The 13,052-nt window shown below is 41.1% G+C and overlaps 1 protein-coding gene across 1 annotated transcript in view; it reads left to right on the top strand.

Annotated features, from left to right (window-relative positions):
- derl2 (derlin 2) overlaps positions 1-12,712 on the top strand; it is a 65,457-nt gene extending 52,745 nt beyond the window's left edge. Inside the window, exons 4-8 of the mRNA XM_077497320.1 lie at positions 2,213-2,306; positions 3,130-3,325; positions 3,421-3,511; positions 10,489-10,592; positions 10,704-12,712. Of these exons, the coding sequence (XP_077353446.1) occupies positions 2,213-2,306; positions 3,130-3,325; positions 3,421-3,511; positions 10,489-10,592; positions 10,704-10,711 (493 nt within the window). The 3' untranslated portion in view covers positions 10,712-12,712. The remainder of the gene's footprint in view (positions 1-2,212; positions 2,307-3,129; positions 3,326-3,420; positions 3,512-10,488; positions 10,593-10,703) is intronic.
- The last annotated feature ends 340 nt before the right edge of the window (positions 12,713-13,052 follow it).

Genomic DNA, 13,052 nt, shown 5'->3' with positions numbered 1-13,052 from the left:
GCCACCTGTGGCTGAAAACAAACGGCACGCTCGTACACGCTGCGTGCACTCGTACGTGCGTGCCCTCATTACTGAAGACTGGGCTCTTCATATCCAATTAAACTTTGTTTTCAGAGGTAAGCAATTTTATAATGTCATACAAAGCTGGCCACTTCACGGAATGAGACTCTCGATCCCCACTAAACAACTGATGTCCAGGGGACGTGCAGATCATATTGCTTTAGTCGGTCGAAGTCCAGTTCTGTGCTGTACTCCAAAACGATGTGCAAATTACGTGAATTAATTGGACCTCATTCCGACGTCAATTCGCAGTTACATATTGTAATCACCCCGCTCAACAGACGTCAACCTGATTCAAGTCATTATTAGTTTGGCGCCCCCAGGCTAGTGTCATTGTGCATTAGCTGAAAGGTGGGCCGTCATTTATGGGAACTGACGATTGAGAAAAACATATAGACCCATTCAGTGCTTAGTGTGATACGGCCGTGAATGTTATCGCCATTCAGTAGTAGCGTTCACATTCCGCTAGCATAGTGTAGCTACACTAGGCTGTTTTCACGGTGGAAAATAACACAACATTTAGCCTGATTGAAACGCCGCGGTATGGAACGTCTCTTCTTCATAAAGTCATTCTTTTCTATTTCAATCAATCTTGCCGCCCCTTTCACGCTAAATGTTGCCTTCCACCTCCTTTCACCCCTAGTTACGACCGAGAAGGGATCAATCTTGAGGTTACTGCTATTTGAAAACAACACATTTTTTCTAAATGTGAAGATACTCGCTTCTTACCTTTTGGAGTAGAAAGAAAGCTAGTCGTGAATCACTTTTCTAATCCAAGTCCGATCTCACCATCTTTCCACCACTGAAATGTCAAACCGATGTTCACTCTCGTTCTTGCCTGGCGTCAGGCACTATCAAGTTTAGATTTTTTTTCGTGGCACTTGACTATGGAATCGGAATCCTGCCAATACTCGAAACCTCGTAACCTCGGTTTGAAACCTCGTAACTTCGGTTTGAATCTCCGAAAACATTTTTGTATAACTGAAAAAATGTTTGAATCTCCAACAAAATGTTATTTGGAGATTCAAAACAATTTTTTGGAGATTCAAAAAAAAATTTCAGTCATACAAAAATGTTTTCGGAGATTCAAACCGAAGTCACGAGGTTTCAAACCGAGGTTTCGAGTATTGGCAGGATTCTGATTCCATACTTGACATTGTATTAATTTTTTTTTAAGCAGCCTTCCACGGAGTAACAGCGGGTGTCTGGGGCAGCGAAAATCTGTACTAGTTCCGTCTTCGTGACTACAGGAAACAACGGACGAGAATGCGCATGACGTCACATCCCGCAGACAGAGGCCGGGAAATTCGAAGGACTCGGACCGGACGCTTCCTAAATAATATTGGCCAGAGGCTTGTAGGAGTACCCATTGTGAACAGCTAAGATGTTGATCTACTAATTAGAATATGTTTTCGTCATAAATGGTCAAATAAAAAGGCTATTAGTAAGATATTTTGGGGGGAAATACTCCATATAGTAGCTTTAACTATTGTGTGTGGCATGCATGCATGTGTACATTTGCAGAGAAAAATGTAGCCTCATGGAGTAAGTCATGGACATAAGATTGCTTTTCATCAAACAAAAGCTCAATTTTGAAGTATATTTTTATTTATATATCTGTATTAAAGACAAGATTTAAAAAGGCAGAGACAAACAGTGCTAAAGTTAGTTTTTGTTAAAATGTAGTCTGCACTTAAGTTAACCCAAACACAGACTTGTACATGTAATATTATTTTCCAGATTCAAGCTTATTTCTTTTTTAAATGTGTTTTAAGGTGGTGCACAAGTTGCCACATCACCCAATAAGCTCAAAGTATTGTACCAAGTCTTTCCAGAGCAGGTCACACATGAGCAGTTCCTGATTGAAATTTTGGAGAACTCGTTTGAGTGATTCACATCATCAATGTGGCTCTTGCCAGGTTTGACATTTTTTCGGAGAGTACTTCATGGCATGAAACCTCGCCGAAAATGTGGGCGTCTGTCAACAACAGGAGAGGCAGGGAGACAGAATTGCCCACCTCTGGTAATAAGCTGCCTACTCACAGGCGCCTGCCTCCTTTTCTAGATTTAATCACCATCCTTACAAATTTTGATGTGCATGAGTTGAGATATTTAAGAAATGTTGTCCACTTCCTCAACAATTTGTTTTTAGATACAGATACTGTCGCATGCTGGAGGAGGGCTCTTTCAGGGGGCGAACAGGTGACTTTGTTTTCATGTTCCTCTTTGGTGGATTTCTTATGACCGTATCCTTTTCATTGATATTTTAGTGGAGAACCTTTTTCTCTGTGCCAATTCAATCTATTTTATAAATGTCAATTTGTTTATTTTTATTATATTTGTTGGTTAAACATTTTTAGTCTCTTTCAACAGTTGATGACTTTCATTTTTTTTTTTTTTTTTTTTTTTTTTTTTTTTTTAACAAAAGACAAATACACTGGCAGCCCATTGAAAATCGAATGCTGCCATCTGCTGGCCATAGTTAGTGAGTGTTTTTGATTCCACAACCAATTGACCAGGCAGCGATGCACTTAGACATTGCACTGCCCATTGATTTAAAAAAAAAAAAAAAAAAAAAAAAAAAAAAAGTAGTTGGCGTCATTTAACGTTTATGGCGGCATACATTGTGATTTTATTAATTGTTATTAAACGTTTTTAGCGGTCAAAGAGTTAAGTAGCAGCAGCCATAATCAGGGAGATGGGCCTCAGCTGCTGACTCTCCAACACACCTAACCGACAAAGCTTCCGAGCATGCACGCATTGCACGCACACGTTTTTCTTGGCATTATGTGTTTATTTTTAGTTGGTTTTATATTTTAAATATGTCTTCCAGTTTTATAGGACTTAAATGTTTTAGTACTGACTGGTTTTGGCACTTGAATTTTCGTTGTACATGTTACAATGACAAAGATTCTGTTCTATTCCAAAACACAATGTACAGTAGTAATTCTCATAGTAATACTACGTATTAAATACAGTAGTTCCCAAATTTGGCACCTGCTTAATGCAGTCTTCTACCAGTTTAAAATCTGCCGATCTATTATTTCAGGTTCTTTAACGTGGTTTCAGATATTTGGAACTTTTGTGAGTTTGGTGTTCTTGGGCCAAGCTTTCACAATAATGTTGGTGTATGTATGGAGTCGAAGAAATCCAAATGTACGTATGAATTTCTTCGGCCTTTTGAATTTCCAGGCACCCTTCCTACCTTGGGTGCTGATGGGATTTTCACTTCTGCTGGGGAATTCCATCATTATCGATCTTTTAGGTATTTATAGCAATGTTGTGCAATATACTGTTTTAGTGACTGATGTCTCATATTGTATTGTATTGTATTGTTGAAATGTCGTTTTCCTGTCTAAGGTATTGCTGTTGGTCACGTATACTTCTTCTTGGAAGACGTATTCCCCAACCAGCCAGGTGGTGGAAGATGGCTGAGAACTCCATCTATCATGTGAGCTGCTAAAACCTTTAGCCATTTCATGTCCGAAATTGAGATTTCCCAAAAGACGCTGCTACTCTGCATCGTTGTGCAGTACATTCAAGTTCCCATTGAGGAAGGCACCAATCCCACTCCATTCTCAGCTTAATTTGTGCAGCTGAGTTTGCCGACCTCTCTATCTCCATGTGCGTGACCTGGTTCTCCGTGTGGTGTGCAACAAAAATATATAGTGGTCCTTAGGGAAGTAACGATAAGGGCAATATCGTGATATTAAAACTGCCACAATATCGTCTGCGTCGTGTTCACAATGTTTAAAGGGAACACATCTGTTTAGAAAGTCAGGTTGATTTCCATTTGTGCAGTTCTAGCACCCTCTGGTGGCTAGTTTATTAATGCAATTTAATTTTCATTAGGGATGTTTTGGCCTTTTATGTTTAAAATCTGTGCTAATTGTCAGATGAAGGGGAACGTAATATACTTGTGAACCGAGTCAATATGTGGAGGAACTCAATTTGTGCGTGCATTAGCAAGTAAGCGCCTCGATATTATTAGAAGTTGTAGATGGTTTACAGTGGTATGAAAAAGTATCTGAACCTTTTGGAATTTCTCACATTTCTGCATAAAATCACCATCAAACGTGATCTGATCTTTGTCAAAATCACACAGATGAAACAACAGTGTCTGCTTTAACTAAAACCACCCAAACATTTACAGGTTTTCATAATTTAATGAGGATAGCATGCAAACAATGACAGAAGGGGGAGGAATAAGTAACTGAACCCTCTGCCTAAGGATACTTAAAGAGCAATTGAAACCAATTTTTACCAAACAATTTAAGTCAGGTGTGTGCCCAATCACTGATGAGTGACTTAAAGCTGCCCTGCCCACTATAAAACACACACCTGGTCAGAATTGTCTTGATGAGAAGCATTGTCTGATGTGCACCATGACTCACTTAAAAGAGCTGTCGGAAGACCTGCTATCAAGAATTGTTGGTTTGTATAAAACTGGCAAAGGATACAAAACCATCTCTAAAAGTCTGGATGTTCATCAATCAACAGTCAGCGAAGTTGTGTACAAATGGAGAGAGTTTGGCACTGTTGCTTCCCTCCCAAGGAGTGGCCGCCCACCAAAGATGACGCCAAGAGTTCAGCGCAGACCACTCAGAGAGGTAAAAAAGAACCCTAGAGTGTCTGCTAAAGACTTACAGAAATCACTGGCACAGTCCAATATCTCTGTGCATGCATCAACTATATGTAAAACATTGGCCAAGAATGGTGTTCATGGGAGGACTCCACGGAGGAAGCCACTGCTGTCTAAAAAAAACATTGTTGCTCGTTTGATGTTCGCAAAAAGGTTGTTTGGGAGGAACACACAACGTCATGTGTGGAGGAAAAATGGAACAGCTCACCAACATCAACACCTCATCCCCACCGCGAAGCATGGTGGAGGGTGCATCATGGTTTGGGGCTGTTTTGCTTCCTCAGGGCCTGGACAACTTGCAATCATTCATGGAAAAATGAATTCAAAAGTTTATCAGGATGTTTTGCAGGAAAACCTGAGGCCGTCTGTCAGACAGTTGAAGCTAAAAAGAGGATGGATGCTGCAGCAAGACAATGATCCAAAACACAGAAGCAAATCGACTTCAAAATGGTTTCAGAAGAACAAAATACACGTTCTGGAGTGGCCAAGTCAAAGTCCAGACTTGAACCCCATTGGGATGCTGTGGCATGACCTCAAGACAGCGATTCATGCCAGACATCCCAGGAATCTGACTGAACTACAGCAGTTTTGTAAAGAAGAATGGGCCAAGATCAGTCCTGATCGATGTGCCAGACTGATCTGCAGCTACAGGAAGCGTCCGGTTGAAGTTATTGCTGCCAAAGGGGGGCCACAAAATATTAAATGTGATGGTTCAGTTACTTATTCTTCCCCCCTTCTGTCATTGTTTGCATGCTATCCTTGTTAAAATATGAAAACCTGTAAATGTTTGGGTGGTTTTAGTTAAAGCAGACACTGTTGTTTCATCTGTGTGATTTTGACAAAGATCAGATCACGTTTGATGGTGATTTTAGGCAGAAATGTGAGAAATTCCAAAAGGTTCAGATACTTTTTCATGCCACTGTATATGCATTGCTATTATGTACTTTTTTTTATATGAGCTTATTATCATTATTATTATTATTATTATTATAATTTTTTTTACAATATTGTGACCCTTTTTAAATACCGCCAACCCCCCCGCCAATATTAATAAGTTAATATTCACACTCGTGCATAAAGTGTAAAAAAACAAAATTTAGGTCATTCATGCTTGATCATTCAACGTGGATGGAAATTGATTGCATTTTCAAACTGCTCCGGGAATGTGGACATTTTGTTTTGCTGTCAAACTGGAAGTATGTGGGCGGAATTATTTATAACATTTCAATAAAACAGAGTGTCAAAGTGTCAGAGACATGAGACAAAAATCACCCTAAAAGCATTTTACAACATGTACAGATGATTCAATGTTTGCTTTGGTAAACACACGATGAGACGGCCTCGCAATAATGAGATTTTTTCTGTGAATTTTGCAAGGCATGACATCTCATTTCCATGCCTCCCCCCCGTTATTAACTTGTGTTGTCAGCCGCCCAAGCAGTCATGCTCATTGTTGAGTCTCTCAAGCTGGCAATGACGAGCTGCCTGTAAATTGCTTGCTCTTTTTTTGTTGTTTAATTGAAGCAGCACAGAAAAGCCACATGTATAGCCATATAGCTATTATACAGTAATATTTAATGCAGAAAAGTCATACAAAACATGCCTCACAATTTGAGGCAGGACTGGACTGGCACAAAATAATCACCCCTGTCATTTTGACTTAAAGCAATACTAAGGAACTTTCTGTTTACATTGATTATGGAGGCGCCATATGAACAATAGAGGTATTGCCTCCCTGATGGAAAACCACATTTCCTATGAGGACAAGCGCATTGCATCATTTTTAAGCTCACGCCAGCGAGTGAAATGCGGGCCAATGTTGATACTGACTGTCCTTTTATCCGGGTAGCTTCCCTTATTCTTTTTTTTTGTTTCCTCAGACAAAACTTTCATTAAGTAGTTTTACAGCTTCTTCCAGGAAAGCAGTAATTGTGTGTCGACATTCAAATTGACTTCCGTCTTCGGAACAAATGGGGAAAGGGGGAAGTGAATTATGCCATAAAGCAATCAGCACGTTTGTAGTTTTTTCTGTGGCAGTGTTCCACACCTTCCATCCTCCTCAAGGTTGCTTAGTGCCAGTAAAAATGATGCAGACTAGGCCTGCACGATATACCGTTTGAACATCGCCATCGCGATATGCGCATGCGCGATAGTCACATCGCGGGACGCGCAATGTTTTTATTTATTTATTTATTTATTTTTGAACACGCAAACTTTTGTTTTGCTTCATAATATCTGCAATTACGCCATGCTCCGTGGGAGCCTGCCTCGCTTTCCCCCTCCCTCCTGCCATTCACTCGCCATTGTTGCCGCAACCCGCCCAACAGCACCGACGAAGCCGGTGGGGAATCCAAAATCAATACGGTCATGACTCAGCGGAAAGTCTGTGCTCGCGCTTTTACACTCTTTTTCTTTTATTTTTTAAATTAATTATTTGTAGTTTATTTTTTTTTTATTTTTTTTTTATACACACACCCACACACACATTGTGGTCTCCGGGTGGGACGCCAACCCGCGCCACCAACACCGAGCCGAGGGCAAACGATGTCTTGCCAGTGCCCATTTACACTCCTTTAATGGTCCCCTCATATGAAATGTTCACTTCTGGTGGGTTTTGGTCATAAATATGCCATACTACAGCCTGACAAAGTCCCCAAGTTGTAAGATAAACGATCCATGTTTCCCTTTTCTATGGCCGTTTGTATCAAAATAGGTCAAATAGCACTCTCAAATGGGCTGTTTCAGCAGGTCAGTTTTACACGTCACTAACCCCACCTTTTTCGGTTTTACACGTTACTAGTTCAGCGCGAACTCCACCCTCACAATTTTCAATCCCTCCTGCCGCTGGAGATTTCCAACCCACGAACAAACAGCAGCAGCAGCAGGAGGACAGCAAAACAACCCCATAGGAACTGCTCTGAACCACATTGTACAAGAGGACAACCAAAACATTTTTCTTCTGCCACAGAAAGGCTTGTGGTTGGACTGTATTTATGCATTAAATATGCCCAAGCAACTCCCAAAACGTGTTAGTTCCCGCGAGTTGGGTGGGATGTGTTCATTTTCCCTGTAGGACTTATGCTGCATTCGAGGATGGTCGGAAGTTGGAAATATCAGAATTGGGGGTGTGGGCCGGGGCTGGGGCGGGGGTGTTCCGGGTGTCTGGGTCGGCTCGCCGACCGGTGTCCGCTCGGGTGGCTTGGGGGTGGCCTTGGTGCTGCCGCGGCCTGGGGATTCCGGGGGGGGGGGGGGGGGGGGCGGTGCTCGCTTTGCTGGACCGCGGTTGACGGCTTCTTTCTTTGGTGGTGGTCCTTATGCATGCCAGATCCGTCGCACCAGCATCTACTGAAACTCAACAGAAGTACCCTCTCCCTCCCACAGCCCCTTGAATCAGTTGGTGCTGGTGTCTGTGGTTCTCACTTTGCTTTATCTATCCTTCCCTCCTTCCTCTCTTTAGTTTTTCCTCTGGTCACTTGAGATTTTAATTTATTAGAAGTATGAGGTTTCTGGGGTTGGCATAAGACTCTGGTTTTGTAACCACGCAGGAGGGGTCTTGTTGGTGCTGGACTTCACTTTGATGGATTGGATGTACTGGCTTCTATTGATCTCACTCTGCCTTATCGATCCTTCCCTCCTTCCTCTCTTTAGTTTTTCCTCTGGGCTCTTGAGATCTCGCTAAATTTGCTGGAATTTAGAGGCTTCCGGGATTGGCGTAAGACTTTGATTTTGTAACCATGGGGAAGGCAGGAAGTGTTTGGTCGGTGCTGGATGTCACTTTGATTTACCTTTCTTTTCTCTTTATTTCTTTTTTTTTTCTGACCTTTTCTCTGGTCTCCTGACCATTTAAATCTCACGACTCTGGCAAGATTCTGAAGTACCTGGTTAAGGCGAAGGGTAATGGGATATTTATAAGGTTTTAGGTGAATGAATGAGTATAAATTTATACGTATTTGCACGCACGCACACGCACGCACGCAAACGCACGCAAACGCACACACGCAAACGCACGCACGCACGCAAACGCACGCACACATACACACAAAAAAAAAAAAAAAAAAAAAAAAAAAAGGAAATATCAGAATTGAAACTTCCCAATTCTGACCTCAAAGCGTTCAAGGTGAAAGTAAACAACCAAAATGGCGGATAGTGATAAATTGTTTTTTATTTTGGTCCTCAAAACTCAATTTGACCTCCAGAAAACTTACCTTTTTGCAATTTGGCTTAATTTATTGTTTTAATCTTATTTCATAAGCATTTCATACAGTTAAGTAGTTTACCGTATAATTTCATGCAGGGATATAGCGGCAATACTGTCACGTATGTTGCGTTACATGAAGTTATGGTGAATATTTATGAATGAAGAAAGCTATCTAGTTTTATATTATTTGTGTTTTGCCATTCAGAGTGACGTCACATTGTAGTCCGCCGATGAAGTCGGGGTCCTTGTTTTTTTCCGACTTCGCCCGTGGAATTTCCGAGTTCAAGGGGGCGTTCCCGGACGCACTTCCTGGTTTGAACTCTGATATTTCCGACTTCCGACCATCCTCGAATGCAGCATTATGGTTCGACCGGTGTCAATCTATCTCCCGAGAGTCGGGTGGCCGATTTCGCGGCCCCGTATCTCCAACCCGGAGGGTCGTGGAGGGCCGGCACCTACACCGATGGAAAGCCGAGTTCGACCCGGTTCCGGCGATGTGTTCATTTTCCCCGTAGGTCTTATGCTTCGACCGGTACAGGGGTGTCAATCCCAGTAGCTGTACCCAGAAAATGTGCATCGTGAGGAGCGTTAGCAACACTGACTTTTTTTTTTTTTTTTTTTTTTTTTTCCCCTGACAACTGCTTCAGGAATTTGGGACAATACAAACGTGAATTAGCAGAACATCTTTCACTTACCCCGGGATCGGTACCGACTATTGAAAGTAAAGCATGCAAAAGCATTGCCAATATTACCACAGGTGCAGATGTGAAGACTGTTTGTAAACAGGAGCACACGGAAAAGATGAGACTTGGCCACGCCCAACTCATTTTGTAGTCAAAAACACACGGAAGTCACCAAAATCCGCTCGTTTGATGCTAGGCTAACAGTAGACCTTCCTAGTGGAGACTGCAACTCTACAACAATTTCGTGAATGTTTCTTTTGATACATTATTAGGGCGTCCAGAGGATGGTTGGTGTCATTGCTGCAAAGCTCATTTCAGGAGATCTTTAAACGTCACCTTTTCTTTTTATGCCACTTTTTCGGCTGCAAACCAGGATCGACTCACGTTGACTCGTAAACCACGTTTAATCTCGAGAGGTTTTGCGGGACTTCCCGTCACATTCTTGAATGAACTCGGCTCTTGTGTGCCGTGTGCGATTGTGCAGTGTGGCTGCATACCACACACGGTACGTTCAAAACTGTTAACTCCCGTGATTTTTTTTCTCTTCACGTGTGGTGTCTGTCAAAGATTGGAAATCAGCCGAGAATTTTAAAATCTTGCCAGGCTTTAAACGAGTTGACCAAGCTGCGTCTTGCAGTTTTTGCTCTGGGGAGCAAGAACAGGTGCGTACGAGACTGCGTGGTACAAATCCAGGAGGAAAAAAAAACAAACAAATACGAACAACCAGCCAGGAGGGTCGCTGTGCATCATTTTCGGTTAATATTCTGTTAGTATATTTTGATTCGATGAGCCTTCAAGAAAACATTAAAATTTGTCCTAGAATGTCTCTTACACTTTACGTCTTGAATATTTATCTGTATATATTTTTTCCCACCCCCTCTAATCTCACATCACCATGTCACCAGAAAAATGCTGTTTGACACTCCCGATGACGATGCCAATTACCATCCATTGCCCGAGGATCGCCCAGGAGGGTTTGCTTGGGGAGAGGGACCACCAAACCTTGGAGGTTAACTACAATCTGATGTTGTCAAGTATCTTCCAAAAACGTTCCGCCAGTGTGATGAGGTGTATTGATGATTTTTTTTCTTTTTTCTTTTTTTTTTTTTTTAATTCATAGGTGGATAATGCAAAAAAAACGTAAGGTAAAACTCGTCCTTAGAAATCCATGTTTTGTTTTTCCAAAAGTGGATTCAAAGTATCTAAACAATTTGCTAAGCCAGTCTCTTTCTCTGAAGACTCATGCTTTCTTCTCTCATCCGTGAACAATTAAGTTCATGCTTCCAGTTATTTTCACTAGAAGGGTCTAAGGAAGGGTGAAGTCAAAAAGTTTGTTTTCTAAGTCTGTTCAACACAGTAAATTTACAGCTTCTGGATGACTCTGGTTTCTTGTTTTGTTTGATGCTATCAATTTACTTGCTAGTTTTCATTTGCACAATACTGTACAAATTGAACAGTCATGTATGTGATTGTCTTTTAAATTAAACATCACTTGCAAGTTGAAGAATGCAAAATATCATTATAATGTCATCTTAACGCTTCATCTACATTGAAATGTTAGACTAGTGAGTTAACAAATGCTTAAAAAAAATACCACAGACCATTGCTCAACCACCCAACATACACACAGAAATAATCACAGGCAAAGATAAGTTAGCATGTAGTTGGGGTGGGCTTCGGAGGCCCTCTGGTGTCAGGGTCTGAATTTATTTATTTATTTATTTATTTATTTTTTTGCTAATCTGTACCCACAGTTTAGCAATCTGTACCCACAGTTTAGCAATCTGTACCCACAGTTTAGTAAAGTGTACCCACAGTTTAGCAATCTGGACTCATAGTTTACTAATCTGTACCCACAGTTTTCTAATCTGTACCCACAGTTCAGCAATCTGTACCCACAGTTCAGTTAACTGTACCCACAGTTTAACAATCTGTACCCACAGTTTACTAATCTGTACCCACAGTTTAGTAAACCGTACCCACGGTTTACTAAACCGTACCCACTGTTTAGCTCTTCTGTGGCGTTATGTAATGCACATGCGCGCGCAACGTTCGAGTCGTTGCTTGACAACAGTATTAGCAGCAAACGGCTGCTTCTTTTCATCTTAGACTGTAGACTTATGTATTTAGTTGATGTGTAATGTTGCGCTTGTGCCACTGTGAGGCGCTCAAACACTTTTCTTTTATCTTTCTTTTACTTCCCTGTTAAACCTGAAGGCTGTTGAAATGCAGACGTGTTTTGTTGTGCTCCGCAATTAATACTCCATACTTGGCTAAAGAAACTTCATCTTTCCATCATCCACTCATCCGAATGCATCGTTAAGCTGCCAAAACTAGTCTACAGTTTAAGATAAAAGATAAAAGCAGCCGTTCGCTGCTAATACTGCTGTCAAGCAACCACCCGAACGTTGCGTGCGCATTGCATAACGCTACAGTAGTGCTAAACCATGGGTACGGTTTGCTAAACTGTGGGTACAGATTGTTAAACTGCGGGTACAGATTGTTAAACTGTGGGTACAGATTGTTAAACTGTGAGTACGGTTTACTAAACTTTGGGTACAGATTGTTAAACTGTGAGTACGGTTTACTAAACTGTGGGGATAGATTATTAAACGGTGGTACGGTTTACTAAACTGAGTACAGTTTACTTAACTGTGGGTACGGTTTACTAAACTGTGGGTACAGATTGTTAAACTGTGGGTACGGTTTACTAAACTGTGGGTACAGTTTACCAAACTGTGGGTACAGTTTACTAAACTGTGGGTACAGTTTACCAAACTGTGGGTACAGTTTACTAAACTGTGGGTACAGTTTACCAAACTGTGGGTACAGATAAACTGTGAGTACAGATTACTAAACTGTGGGTACAGATTAGCAAAAAATAAATACAAAAAATTCAGACCCTGACACCTGAGGGGCTCCGTCGGTTTATTAATGCATTCACTGTATAAACACTGGAACTTTAATTGATATTTATTGATGAAAGTGAACTGATGCTAGGTAAACAAGATGTCACAACATACACAAGGGCTGAGAGAACAAAAACAAATGTAAAAATTACAGCAATTTTTGTTTTGTAGATGATCTTTGTTGTAACAATACCTCTTGCCAATAAATTCTATACTTGGACACCTTCTTTATTTCATGTTTTAATTTGTAAGGATTGAAGCGTGTATTTGTGGGAAGATTAACTTGTTCCCGTGCCAAATATGTGCTGCATACACTATGCCAAACACTATATTTTGCTGTGCTCTATGTAGGAAATTGAATTCCAAATCGCTATGATGGTAATGGAAAAGTAATGGATGTGAAATAATCTGACAATGATTAGTATTCAATATTGTATTTGTACTAAAGAGTTGCCCAAGCAGGGTTTGAACCCACATCTTCCAATGTGTTAAGCAAGTGCTCAAACCTCTGACCTATCCATCCATCCATCCATCCATCCATCCATCCATCCATCTTCTTC

The sequence above is a fragment of the Festucalex cinctus genome, chromosome 15 (assembly GCF_051991245.1).
Source record: "Festucalex cinctus isolate MCC-2025b chromosome 15, RoL_Fcin_1.0, whole genome shotgun sequence".
Lineage (NCBI taxonomy): Eukaryota > Metazoa > Chordata > Actinopteri > Syngnathiformes > Syngnathidae > Festucalex > Festucalex cinctus.
The sequence above is the reverse complement of the archived record's forward strand: the minus strand, read 5'-3'. Positions and strand labels throughout refer to the sequence as shown.